Source organism: Micromys minutus, assembly GCF_963924665.1.
Source record: "Micromys minutus genome assembly, chromosome: 2".
Taxonomy (NCBI): domain Eukaryota; kingdom Metazoa; phylum Chordata; class Mammalia; order Rodentia; family Muridae; genus Micromys; species Micromys minutus.
Window position 1 is genome coordinate 90,382,834 of NC_137971.1, and position 14,849 is coordinate 90,397,682.

The 14,849-nt window shown below is 40.7% G+C and overlaps 2 protein-coding genes across 2 annotated transcripts; both read left to right on the forward strand.

The window, feature by feature from the left end:
* Positions 1 to 3,992: 3,992 nt before the first annotated feature.
* Positions 3,993 to 4,961, forward strand: OR52B2 (olfactory receptor family 52 subfamily B member 2; the record flags this gene model as incomplete). The annotated part of the gene is made up of 1 exon (XM_080913346.1): positions 3,993 to 4,961. The coding sequence occupies one exon, from the start codon at positions 3,993 to 3,995 to the stop codon at positions 4,959 to 4,961; it is 969 nt and encodes a 322-aa protein (XP_080769472.1).
* Positions 4,962 to 13,159: 8,198 nt separating this feature from the next.
* On the forward strand, positions 13,160 to 14,107 carry LOC308418064 (olfactory receptor 52B2-like; the record flags this gene model as incomplete). Its single annotated transcript, XM_080913395.1, has 1 exon — positions 13,160 to 14,107. One exon carries the CDS (start codon positions 13,160 to 13,162, stop codon positions 14,105 to 14,107), a length of 948 nt encoding a protein of 315 aa, XP_080769521.1.
* Positions 14,108 to 14,849: the final 742 nt, after the last annotated feature.

Genomic DNA, 14,849 nt, shown 5'->3' on the forward strand with positions numbered 1-14,849 from the left:
TCCTGAGTATTGTGTGGCAGGGCTTTTACCCACTGAACCATGACATTAGCCCCAGGGAAAACTGTTGAGGACATTTTTGTTTTCCTGGTAATCTAGGAGTCTGGCTTACCCAACTTTTAAACTCATTTAATCCACTGTCGTGCATTTTGGAGAGCAGACATAGACTCTGGGAGAAAGGTTGCTCATGGAGCTGCCACAGTTTTGGTATATCACAAGAGTATAGAGGTGGTCATTGTACATGATGTACTGGGTCATTCCAGTTTGAACACAACCCCCCAAATACTTATAAAGAGTGAAACCAGTAGGCAGGTGGGCATATTTCCTGAACAGTTTATTCATTAAAACAAAGAGCTACGCCGAGCAGCACAGGTATGGGGTCCAGGGCTTAGAGAGACATCAATAAGAGCATGTACACTTTTTGTTAGGCAGAGAAAATAAATTCAAGGGATCTATCTTTCACCATAGTGACTGTGGTTAATAAGAGCATGTTATATATTTAAAATTTCCAAGAAAGTAGATTTTAAATGTATGATATGAAATAATACATATAATACTTCACCTTAATAGATAGGTCACAGTTTAAAAGATTTCTGTGCATATAATGTTGGATACCATACATGGAGTTTCATTTGTTAAAAATGACTTACCGATTCTCTAAGGATGTGGTAGTGAGTCAGGGGACTCTGTGCCTCTGCAGTGTAGCTGATGCTGAACTTAGGCTGTGAAAATGTAGGACTGTCTTAGTGCCTGTGGCCAGGAGTGAGGACTAAGTCCGAATTCGCATCAATACATTAGAAGGTAAACTTTTTTTTTCCAAGTTGCAAACTTCACCCCATTCATGTGTGCAATTAATGAACGCTAGTGAGGGAAGTTAAAGAGAACTGAAGTTCTGCGATTCAGCTTACAGTAACCCTGCTATAATGTATGCTGTTGTATCTGTCAGATGCGCACCTTCGTGTGCAGGCTAGAGAGTCTGAATGGTGGAAAACACTTGAAATATGAAAGGCATTTACAAGGAAGACAGAAAAGCAAAATTAATACGTGTATTAATAAGTGTCCAGGTGATTCAGCTGGACAAAAAGAAGCTCACGTAGTCATCCAGCAGTTGATGGGATTTATGAGTACACTCTACTGTATGAATATGCTATTAAGTCTTCCAAATTCAGAGATATAAAAGGCCTTTGTGTAACTTCAGATGGAAGGAAGGGACAATGACAGAGTCTGTAGACAGGTAAGGCTCCACACAGAGAAGGAAAAGAACAGCCCTGGATAGGAGCCACAGGACGCCTTGGTTCCTAGCTTGGACGACTTCCCTGTGGCTCCCACTCCAGCTTCCTTGACACTGTAGCTACCCTTGTCACTCCACCATGTCCTAGGAACTTCTGCAAATTACAGGGACAATTTCTCTTTGTTTCTGCTGAGACAGATAGTTATTTTTCAAAGCACTTGCTTGAAGTCTTCTGAGCCAGGCTGAGCCTGGGTCTGGGTCTAAGCTTGGGTTCTGAGACATCAGGTCCACCGGAGAGAACTGCTTGCCAGGGACTCTCTTTTTTTCAGAGCTTTTTCTGTTCAATTTCCTCCTTTATTCTCCTGGGAAAGGTTCTATCTGAGTGAGAAATAGGGTCTTCGCATGGTGTTCACTCGTGTGGTGCTCGGGTATTTTGCTTCTGGGAAAAGCTCAGTAGGATGATGTCCAATCAACACTGATAAGGTAATGGCAGAAGCCCTCAGTATGCTGTCCAGGAGAACACCATAACCCTCACAGTTACCCTTACGGCTGATTGTTGTCCTCTCATTGCTTAGGAGAAAATAGAGGCATAGAGGAGACTCTCTAAGTAAGTGCTCCCACACAACACAGCACAACACAACACAACACAACACAACACAAAGTCTCCTACATTCACATGGCTCCTGGCCCCTTCTCTACCATTCTGGCTCTCCTCATTTGTAAAATCACTCTAATTTTCCTCTAAAGCCTTGGGAAGTGTTTTCTGTGAGACCACACATAGCTCTTTGTGATCCTCACTCCCATGTTTAACCACGTGAGCCTAGAACCCGTCAACGTGGTTTGGCAGAGAAACAGCAGGGCTGAGACGGTGCCCCAGGAAGCACACAGTGAAATGACAGCCTCTCCCAGTCAGAATTCTTGGAAGAACTCCATCAACAGCTTTCCAGGCCCTTGACATCTCAGTCTTGTGGTTATACCATATAGAGGCAAGAGGAGAGCGGGGGTTGATTAGGGGCTTGTATTTAGCACATACTGCTTTGTTTTTTTTAAAAAAGAACAAATTAGTATGTAGCAGAGTTGGGAGAAGTAGTACAGATTTAAATACCAGTATCTTTTCCTCTGAGAAAAAAGGATTTGTTTTCTGCTGTGGCTTTTGTTTCTGTAGACTTGAGGGAGGTCCTTCAGAACAGAGACAGAGCTGTTCCAGCCCATGCTCCTCAGTGCTTAGTCCGGCAAAGCTCAGTGTCTCCTGAGCTCAGTGTATACTGAGCTCACACTTAAGAGATCTGGCTTGAGAGGTAGCACATGGTGAGTCTGCCTGCTGTTACCTGTTGGAACCTGGCTCTGCTCCAACTACTACATCCTGGTAGTTCCACTGTTCCTTCTTCAACTCTGGTTACAGTTTGATACAATACATTTCCACAGGCAGGAGGAGGCTGAACTCTTGAACTGAGGATTTTATTCCTTCGCATGGCTTCTTCCATAGGTCCCCTGGAACATGTTTATAAGGATGTCTGTCTAGCTTTTATGTGATGCCTTTATTGTTTTGATTCTTTATTCCCTCATGGCATTTTGTTTGTTTGTTTGTTTGTTTGAAATAAGAACTTGTTCTCTAGCACTGGTCTGCTTGGAGTATCATTGTGGATTTGTGTGCCTAGATTTGTGCCCATTTTTGCACCCCAGCTTCTGGAGTGCTGGAATGACAGACACAAGTCACCATGCCAAACCCATGGGATTTTCATCAAGGTCCTGTCTACATTATCAATACTAATCCTTTCTTTAGTCCAAACAGCAGACAGATAGCTAGCTTCAGAGACAAACATTCAGTGAGTGTTGGACATACATGGAGGATTTATAACGTGTTTTAGTAACAGGGAGACTTGGTTACTTTTGGAGTGAAGGAGCGAGTTGGGAGAAAGCTAATAGAGGGCAGGGAGACAGAATCGATGCTTCTCTCTTGTTGATTGTCCAGAAGAGGGGCTCCATCAGCTTCAGGGTTATGTGGATAAGCAGATGTGGAACTGATTAAAAGGTGTTTGGGTGGAACGTTCTGAAGCACAGGTTCACGAGGAGAGTGATGAAAACTGCTCCTTCAGTTTCATTGGCTGACCCTTATTCACTGCCTTCAGGGAGGCTGTGAATCTGGGTCAGAGTGGACAGATCCATCCCCGAGTTGCTTCCAGTTTCCATCTGACTCCCCATGTCCATCCCAGGGAGTCATGAGGACAACTGTCCTGAGAAATGCTCAAGGTAAAAAGTGGATAAACAATGTGATTACATATAATCGAGTTTAAAGACATTCAGTTAATATGTCTTCAGGAAGGAGATATATTAAGAACCCATTACAGAGTGGTGTGTGTGTGTGTTGAGGAGCTATTTTAAGGCTGAAATCTGGGCAAACAAGAGGTAGGGAAGAGAAATTTAGGTAAACACAGAACAAAATATTGTGGATGGAACAAGTACAAGCTAGGTAGCAGGCAATTTGTGCTTATGTGGAAATGGTAGAATTAATGTTAAAAGATGGGAGTGGGTCAGACCATTTGGGACAGGATGAAGAAGCAGATATTCCTTCTATTGGTTCTTAAAGCACATTGCCACAGAAACTGTACAAATGAAACTCTGAGGGCCAGAAGCTATTCCAACACCCCAGCCACTATCCTCTAGGTGAACTTTCTCTTGGGAGCTCAGCAGTTCACACCTATCTTTGTGCCCCTGCATTACACTCAAGAGTTCTTTCTGTTCCTTTAGCACTGTAGTGAGCACCATGATTCACAGCAACATCACCATCATCCACCCTGCAGTTTTTGTACTGCTTGGCATCCCTGGATTGGAGGCTTATCACATCTGGTTGTCTATACCCCTGTGCCTCATGTATATCACTGCAGTCATCGGAAACAGTGTCTTGATAATGGTCATCATCACAGAACGGAACCTTCATGAGCCCATGTATTTTTTCCTGTCCATGTTGGCCATCACAGACATCTTACTGTCCATCACTACTGTGCCCAAGGCCCTCACCATCTTTTGGCTCCATGCCCACAACATTGCCTTTGATGCCTGTGTCACCCAAGTCTTCTTTGTCCACACAATGTTTGTGGGGGAGTCAGCCATCTTGTTAGCAATGGCCTTTGACCGCTTTGTAGCCATCTGTGCCCCCCTGAGATATGCAACAGTGTTAACATGGCCTACAGTTGGGAGGATTGCTCTAGCCATTGTCATCAGAAGCGTCTGTATTATTTTTCCAGTGATTCTCTTGCTCAAGTGGCTGCCATTCTGCCGAACCAACATTGTCCCCCATTCCTACTGTGAGCACATTGGGGTGGCCCGCTTAGCTTGTGCTGACATCACTGTTAACATCTGGTACGGCTTCTCAGTGCCCATCGTCATGGTCATTGTAGACATGATCCTCATTGCTGTGTCACACTCGCTCATTCTCCGAGCAGTTTTTCGTTTGCCCTCCAAGGATGCCCGGCACAAAGCTCTCAGCACCTGTGGCTCGCACCTTTGCGTCATTGTCATGTTTTACGTCCCGTCCTTCTTTACTTCACTGACCCACCGCTTTGGGAGAAACATTCCCCTACACGTGCATATCCTGCTCGCCAATCTTTATGTGGCGGTGCCTCCAATGCTGAGCCCCATTGTCTACGGAGTGAAGACTAAGCAGATCCGGGAGGGTGTGGTCCACTGGTTCTTGAACATCAGGACTCAGTGTTGTTCCTTGCCTTTGGGATAATTGGTCGCTGTGAATCTTTAGAACCAGCTTCACCAAGGAGCACAGATCTCCTGGACAGAGAAGATTGTCCTTTTCCTTTCTTCTTCCCTGCTCTGCACGTCTCCATTTTCTAATTAGTGCTCTTTTCTCTTTCTCATGTTTAATGTTTGCTACCCACTCTATACATTTCTATCCTTAAAAACCAGAAATGATAATTGATATATGATAATTAATATATCACAGGAAGTAAGGCTATAAATGAATATAGTTAAACGTTTAACTTATGAAGGGGATCTGGTATTTTAAAGTCCTTAAGATAATTTTTTTTTTTTTTTTTTTTTTTTTTTTTTTTTTGGTATAGAATCAAGTAAGTGTGGCTTGGTGGCTCAGACCTGTAGTACAAGGAAAATGCTGAGGAAGCTAAGGCAGCAGGATTGGTCTGGGTTTGAGAACAGCTTGGCTTACTTAGTCAGTTCAAGAACTACCTGAGTTATAAAAGCAAAACTTTGTCACAAACACCAAACCAATAAATAAAAGTTCTTCACTAACTTCTATGATGTTATGTGTTTTTGAAAAAAAAAAAAAAAAAAAAAAACAGAAAAGGCTACAAATGCCTTTCTCCCTTCATTGTCTCATTCTTCACATTTCAAACCGAGAACTACTTTGTCAGCAGGGTGGTGGTATCAAACACCGTTAGTCCCAGCACTTGGGAGGTGAAGGCAGCCAGAGGCAGGGGTCGGGCCTTTGGCTCTGAGGAAACTACCTTCTTTATCAAGTCTCTCTTATTTTCTCCAGGCCAAGCTGCAGCTCCTACTTTTGCCTGCCTAATTCATCTCATAAAAAGTCTCTATACATGCAGAATTAGTGATAATAATTGTAGTTGATCATTTCTTTGTAACCAGAAATGACTGCGTGGTGGTTTGAATATGCTTGGCCCAGAGAGTGGCACTATTAGCAGGTATGGCCTTGTTGGAGTAGGAATGGCTTTGTTGGAGAAAGTGTATCACTGTGGGAATGGGCTTTGAGAGACCTTCCTCCTAGCTGCCTTGAAGCCAGTTTTTTCCTAGCTGCCTTTAGATGAAGATGTAGAATTCTAAGCTCCTGCACCATGCCTGGATGCTGTCATGCTACTGCCTTGATGATAATGGACTGAACCTCTGAACCTGTAAGCCAGCCTCAATTAAATGTGTTGTCCTTATAGAAGTTGCCCTGTTCATGGTGTCTCTTCACAGCAATGAAAACCCTAAGACAGACTGTAAATGCTTTGGAACAAGAAGAGTATATGTCTCTCATACTTATACATGTGAAAGATGTCTGGCATTCAACAAATGGGAAGTAAGTGAAAGTACAGTGACCTTTGTGAACTCAGAACATAAATCTCTAGGATGCACTGAAATGGCCAACAGCATCAGAGGAACAGTGATGCTTTAGCATCATAAGAGTTCCTGCATGCAGCTCTTACTTCTCACACCTCGGCTCTAACTCAGCACTGGGGAATAGACAAGGCAGGGAGAACAGGATGCCCTTGCCTCCTCTACCAGGATCCTGTCAGCCCCTCTGCTGTGTTATATGGAATGGTGTTTTGTAAACAATATGGTCAGATTAGCAGAATTGTACCACTCTATTAGGACTCATGTTTTGACCCCTGCTCCTCTATACTTAGCTAGCAAATCTCATGTCCACTTCTTCATTTCACACCTATACTGTGGACCCTAATTCAGGTCTCTATTCTAGAATTTGCTTAAATTAGGGCAGTCTCACCAACTTCACCTTCACCATGCAGGGAATACTGGAGAACTTCCTTACAGGCCTGCTCCTCAATAAATTATTATCAATACTACTACTACTAATGAAATGTCTGCTTAGTCATTTAGGTGGTGTTTGGAATCATAACATTCTATTTCAATCTTGCTTGTTTCTATTAATTTCTGTGTGTAATCCTGGACATTCACGTTTTCACCTATAAAATGGTAACTATTTGGTAACACATGTGGTAACTACAGACACTTTCTTAAAGCTATTAAGAGGTAAATTAGATGATCCATAAATATACACATATATCACTTACAGAATCCTTAGGCCATACAGCAAATGTTTTACTAGTACCGAGTTATTTGTTTAATTATATCATATTCTTAACACTGCCTCTGCAAATTACTAATGAACTTTATCTTATTTCACCTCAAGTTTTGTATTATTTTTTCATTCTTTTTCCCCCTTTCTTTCTTTTAAATAGAATTCCTCTGTGTAGCTCCAGTTGTTCTAGAATTCACTTTGCAGACCTGGCTGACCTTGAACTGCCTGCTTCTGCCTCCTAAATGCTGGGATTAAAGGTGTACATCACCATACTCAGATTTAGTTTCTTAATTGAATTAATGTTTTATATCTTTTATACCTTAACCTAATACAAGTAACTCTGTATTAAGCATTGTAAAGGACAGAATACAGTAAGCTGCTACTTTCCACCAGATACTCAGAGGATCATTCATTAATTACAGAATGTTTTTCACAGAATATTCTATAGCTGTAGGCCTGGGATACTGGTGTTCTGTAGTTTAATGTTCCTTGGTCATATAAGAGTGGGGTATAGTGACATCTTTTGAGTTGTGCACATGGCTGTCCAAGAGAAGACACCATTCATAGTTTTTCATTTCTGTGATCACAGATATATGTTTCCATGTCCAAATAATTATTGTTGACTATATAGCAATTTATGTGTATAATATAATCTAGTATTTCTTTAGTCAAAACCTGGAAATTAGGGTCAATCATAAATAAGCATTAGTTTAATAATATGGTCCTGACTTAATATTCCATCTCTATTTTTAAACATGACATTGTATAATAATATATTAATGTAGAACATAGTAAGTAGTATTTGTAGGGGGTAGTTCAGATGTTAAGTCCCTGTTCCCCAATTGGTTCTTGATCAATCAGTAAAGAAGCCAGGGAACAGTTGCTGGACAGACAAAAGAAGTGGAACTTCTAGGTCTTCTCAGGTAGGCTAAGAGATGAAGAAAGTTTTTCACCATGCTTCAGAAAGAGAAAAGGTGAACAGCCTCCCATGTGAAAGATTAGAAACACAACTAAGTGGAGGGCAATTTTGGGTTGCTGAATAAGGAGAAGGTAACTGAGCAACTGAATATCTGTTGAGGACAGATTTAGGGTGCTAAGATGGGAGGGAAAAGGGTATGAGATAGCCAAGAAAGGCTTAGAATCCAACAATGGAGCCAATAAGGCAGGTTTAAATTTAGCTATGTGTGTGTCTGTATTTTTTATTCCACAGATCTAATATTGAGGGCTGGTGGGGCAGTCTGCCTAGAGCTTAAAGTGGGTTAGCAAAAGCTATATGCTATAAGTATTAATGATTGTAATGATCACTATTATAATGTGGCTATAAAGTGGTCCCCACAAAAGGGTCATGGGATAATGACTTGGCCCTCAGTGCAGTATATTTAGGTAGACCTTTTTAGTATATATATAGTCACTGTCTTTAGACACATCAGAAGAGGGCATCAGATCCCATTATCAATGGTTGTGAGACACCATGTGGTTGCTGGGAACTGAACTCAGGCCCTCTGGAAGAGTGGTCAGTGTTCTTAACCATGGTGCCATCTCTCGAGCTTAGGAACTTCTGCTTTTAATTAGATGAGTTCTTGTTTTTTTAATTTAAAAAAGACTCATTTATTTAATTTTATGTGTATGGGATGTTTTGCCTGCAGGCATGTATGTGTATGTTAACAGAGGCCAGCATAGATCATTAGATCTACAGTAATTGGAGTTATAGATGGTTGTGGGCCACCATGTGGTGGCTGGAAGCCAAACCCATGTGCTCTGCAAGAGCAGTTCAGTCTCTTAAATGCTGAGACATCCATCTTTCCAGCTCCCTTAGGTGAGAGTTTTGAGATGTGATTGGATTACACTCTGGTTTTATCAGCAGATTCATCCACCGATGGATTTATAATTTGGTAGAACTATTGGGAGGTGGCAGAGACCATGTCTTACTCATCATTATAGTTTCAGCATATTAGTACAAAGCCAAATTTCTCTTTCTCTATGTCTGTCACTTTCTCTTTCACGTATATGCTCTTGCATGTATGTCCTTAGTTCCTTCTGATCTATTGTTTCTTCTTTATTCTACAAATGTCTATGAATATTGAAGCTTTGTAGATATAGGTGAGATCCTAATAATCTACACATTGAGCAGCAGCATCTCAGATTCACTGATGCCTGTGTGCTGGTGATTTGGAGCCATCAGCAGGTGCATGTACAGAAACAGTCAGAAGGATTCCTCTGGGTTCTGAGCTGGTGATCTCTGGAAACTGGCTCTGCTGGGGTTTGTTTCTGTCTAACCAAATCAGATACCCTCTACAGAATTCTGGGGAAGAAGCTGTCTCCTGACCCAAAGGTCTCTAAGATGATGTACAAATATCTCTCTACTCCACTACAGATCCTATACCACATGTGGAGAAAGAACTTTCTCTTCAGCTTTGGGTAAATTTCTGAGTTTTTTGGTTCTAGGGTTTTTAGCTTTTCCCTGCATGGTGTAGATTTCAATAGGATCTTTAATGTCATCTGGGGAGTGAGCTATACTAAATTTACTTATTTTGATATCTTGCTGTGTTGTGCAGAAGTAGGAATAGAGTTATTTTCCCCTAGAATATTAAAGTAGCCTAAACTGTTGAAATACTGAAAGCAAGCATATTAAAAATTACAAATTAAAGTTGCTTAAAACAGTCTCACTGTTACAGAAGTAGGATTCATTATAACTTTACTGGCTTTAATAGAAGAAACTTACCAAAATAATTTAAAAATAAAAAATTAGAACCAACTTAGTCATTATTACTTTATAAATTTATGCATATCGATTTCTATTTTTTCCCCTCATAATTCAGATATAGTTCAATTTTTTTCACACACTGACCTGTATTTCAAATTCTGATCCTTTGTTCATTGTGGAGTTTCACTAAGTATTTTTTTTTTTTTTTTTGCTAAAATATCATTTCTCTTTTTTGGTGCCTTTTTTTGTACAGAAGACAAGTTCGTCACTCACTTTATCTTAGGTGACTTAGCACCTGGAAGCCTAAGCCATAAAATGATTCAGAAACATTTGTGTGTGTGTGTTGTGTTTGTGTGTGTTGAATGTGCACATGTATGAGCATGTCCTTGTACTTGTGCAGAGATCAGAGGACATTCCCTACCCTGTCCTGTCACTCTTTGCCTTACTCTTTGACGATGGCTGTCTTTTCCTAAACCTAGAAGTAAGGCTAGTGACTAGCAAGCTTCAGTGATACTCTTGTCTCAACCTCCATAGTGTTGGGATTGTAGACTTCAAGGACCATGCCTGGCTTTTTAAATGCATAACAAGCACTTTTGCAACTGAGTTATCTCTTAAGTCCTTAGATTTTTTAAAAAAAATCTAGAGACAGAATTAAAGACTGTTCCTGTGTGCTCAAGCCAACATGGATTTGGAATTTTTGTTGTTTGTAATGTAGTGTGGTGTGTCTTATAGACAAAAATCAGATTTTGCATCTGGATCTACAACTAGTTTTTGTTTACTTAATTATATGCCCTCATGAACACTTTTTTTGCCTGTGTATCTTCATGTGTGTAGAGGTGCACATGTATGCATTAATGGGGAGATCCAATGTCAACTTCAGTTGTTTTTCCTCAGGAGTCATCCATCTGTTTTGGTGAGACAGACTTTCACTGAGACCTGGGGCTTGCTGAAGAGTGAGGCTGGTCTCTAGCAAATCCTAGTGACCCTCCTGTCTTCACCTTTAAGCAATGGTAGTGAAGTACATGTCAGAACATACAGCTTCTTATGTGCATGTGGAGCTCAAATCAAAACCTGAAGTGCTTTACAGACAGTTATCTCTCCAGCTCCTAGACATAGAACAAACAAAACCTGGAAACAAAAGATTTCATTGAAATATAGGTACTTTAATTTATAGCCCTAGGGTAGTTATGAAATATACAGCTAACTTGATAGTATAAGAATGTAGATGTCTGTAGATTCTCTTGCTGTTGCTGTGATTTCAGAAAGTAGATGGCAGAAGTTACTGAACAGAAATATTTGCAGAATTCAAACTTTTAAAAGTGCTGGGCCATCGTAGAACATGCCTTTAATTCCAGCACTCTGGAGGCAAAGGCAGATGGATCTCTGAGTTTGAGACCAGCCTGGTCTACAGAGTGAGTTCCAGGACAGCCAGGATTACACACAAAAACTCTGTCTCGAAAAACCAAAGCAAATCAAACCAGGCGAGCCGAGCCGAGCCGAGCCGAACCAAACCAAACCAAACCAAACCAAACCACCACCAACCCCTCTAAAACCACTAAAATACTAACCAACCAACCAACCAACCAACCAACCAACCAGCCAACCAGCCAGCCAGCCAGCCAAACAACCCAAAACCCCAGACAAACAAACAAACAGACAAAAACCAAGACAACAAACCCTAAAACCAAAACAAGAATCAAGCAAGCAAGCAAATAACAAATTAAAACAATAAATGCTTAAAAGCTGTTGTCCAGTTACTGTCCAAAGTGGCCATAGAAAGTTACATGTCTCCACATGGAGCTGTTTCCCTTATGGTTTTAAGAGGACATATTTCATTTTTTTATATTTTATGTAATTTTCATTTTTTAAAAATATGCGATTCCATATAGACTGATTTTATTATAGTGTATATTGTCTGTTTTGACTCTTACATGTTTAGAAATACTTATTTATTTTCACCAACCTTTATTATTTCAGAGCATTAATTTTTTCTATTGCAAGCTTCGTATATATCTTTCTTCTAGAATGACTTTTAAAAATATCCTCCATTCTGATTTTACAAAATGACTGTCAATCATTTGTTACTTTCTATGGAATTTGGTTCTCTTATTTTATTCAGATTTTTCAAATGCCAAAAATGTTTTATCTTAAAACCCTCATTTTAATTTTAAATATCCTTATAGTTTTGCTCTTTAGGCATCTGGAATTTTTATGTGTTTACCTAATGAATTGGTAAATAATCTTACTCTCTCACAGAAATAGCCTAGTCAAATATCCCAATGTCATTAATTGGATAGATTGTTTTCTTCCATTGGATTGACACTGTAACCTCCAAGTATATTTCTATTAGTTGCTTGTGTCTCTGTTAAGTTGTACTGATTCCTTCACTAACAGTAATTAGTATTGATTTTGTGTTTCTCTGCTGGGCACTATGTTAAGCAGTCTGTACAGCATATTTGATTTAATTCTGATAAGAATTATAAAGTATGGATAATTCGACAGTACAGATCATGCCAAATTTCTAAGATATAATAAACTTGTCTTTAAAAAATCAGTAACAAAATGTCAGAGGCCTAGGAAACTGAAGAGTGCTTCTTAGGTGGTAATATATAAACTAGATTTTCAAAGGAGAAAGATTTATGGAAGTGAGGAAAGTACTTGCCAAAAGCCATGAAAACAGGAAAATTCAGGTTCTGGAGAGCAGGTTACACTGTAAATTAGGCTTGACAATGTGTCTAAAACTGAAAAAAAAAAAAAAGTACTGTAGGATTATGGAAGTTTTTCCATGTTTAAAAAATTTTGACTTTATCACATAAGTTGTTAGATCTATTTAAAAAACCATTGGGACTGGGGAGATGGTGCCTTGGGCAATATTGGATATGAAGGTAGGCAGACCTGGGGTCAAATTTTCAGAACTCATGCAAGTAGTTGGGCATTTCTGTAAGCACCTGTAACTCCAGCATTGGGAGGTGGAACAGGAAGCTCACTCATGGACACACACACACACACACACACACACACACACACATACACACATACACACATGCATATATGCATGCACACACACTACACCTCCATACCTCACATATAACAAAACAAAACAAACCACAGTTAGCATTTTGTCACCAAGGCTGTATCAGGTCTCTTGAATATGAAGGGTGAGCAAGGGAAGCATTGCCTAGCATGGGAGGAACAGGTGAATGGTCAAATCTGGGAAAGCGTTCTGTAGAATATGCGTGTGTGTATGAGCTCCAGACACTGCCTAGGTGTGGTCAGGGACACTTGTTTGTATCTTCAATGCCAATGTGGGAAATGGAGGAGTGACATTATTCATTTGTAAGTCACTGTGATCTTTGCTCATCTACCAGAGCCCACAGCTGGCTTTTCCTCCTGTCTCTTCATTATTTTTAGTCTTCACAGGAAGAATTCAAAAGCAAGCATGCTTGGAACTAACTTCACCATCATCCATCCAACTGTGTTCATCCTACTTGGAATCCCAGGACTGGAGCCGTACCACACCTGGCTCTCTATCCCTTTTTGTTTCATGTACATTGCTGCAGTCTTGGGAAATGGAACCCTCATCCTTGTTGTCCTGAGTGAATGCACCCTCCATGAGCCCATGTATGTCTTTCTATCCATGCTGGCTGGCACTGACATCCTTTTGTCAACCACCACTGTGCCAAAGGCCTTGTCTATCTTTTGGTTCCATTCGGGGGAGATCCCCTTTGATGCCTGCATTGCTCAGATGTTTTTCATTCACATTGCTTTTGTGGCTGAGTCGGGAATCCTTCTGGCCATGGCATTTGACCGCTATGTGGCAATTTGTACTTCTTTGAGATACTCTGCTGTCCTAACACCTATGGCAATTGGAAAAATGACCCTGGCCATCTGGGGACGGAGCATTGGGACCATTTTTCCTATCATATTCCTGCTGAGAAGGCTGTCCTACTGCAGGACCAATGTCATTCCACATTCATACTGTGAGCATATTGGTGTAGCCAGATTGGCTTGTGCTGACATCACTGTCAATATCTGGTATGGCTTCTCAGTGCCAATGGCTTCAGTTTTGGTAGATGTTGCACTCATTGGTATTTCTTATACGTTGATCCTCCAGGCTGTGTTTAGACTCCCTTCGCAGGATGCCAGGCACAAGGCGCTCAACACCTGTGGGTCTCACATTGGTGTTATTCTCCTCTTTTTCATACCATCATTTTTTACTTTTCTTACTCATCGTATTGGCAAGAACATCCCCCACCATGTGCACATCCTTCTGGCAAATCTCTATGTGTTAGTTCCCCTCATGCTTAATCCTGTCCTCTATGGTGCTAAGACTAAGCAAATTAGGGACAGCATGACTCACATGTTGTCTGCTATGTGGAAGTCTTAAGAGTGGTCGCAGTTTACTGTCTCAGAGAGAAAAGGAGAGGAAGAGGGAAAGGAAGAGGGAAAGGGAGAGGGAGAGGGAGCAAGGGATGGAGGGAGAGCGAGAGAGAGAGAGAGAGAGAGAGAGAGAGAGAGAGAGAGAGAGAGAGAGAGAGAGAGAGAGAGAGAGAGGAGAGAGAGAGAGAGAGAGTAAGAGAGAGAGAGAGAGAGAGAGAGAGAGAGAGAGAGAGAGAGAGAGAGAGAGAGAGAGAAGGGGGAGGTGAGTGAGGGAGAGAAAACTTACCAGTGAGTTCCTATGTTCAAGAACTGTGTTATCTGTTTCAGAAAGCAAATGAGTACTGGCTTAAAAAAAAAAAAAATATATATATATATGGATTCAAATTCTGGTTCTATTATATTCTGATTGTGAGCTATGGGGAGTTCATTTCTTTTGTAAATTTAATTTTAACATATAAAATAAAACCTCTTTACCTATGTTTTAAGCTTATTCTGAGGATGAATTTAAATGTATGAACCACGTGGTATAAAGCCTGGCATTATATAGGTTCTCAGTAGCTGTAATTCTAGCTTGAAGCATGTTGACTGAAAAAGATTTCATTGGTTTTATCTATGTTAGACTTGCAGCACATCCAGAGGCCTCTCTTCTCTCTCATGCTTGCCTGTTCAGACTCCACCGGGTCTGTCATCTTCTCCAGAATCATGGCTGCCTTCACTACAGAGCTCCAGGAACGTAAAATTGGTGAAAA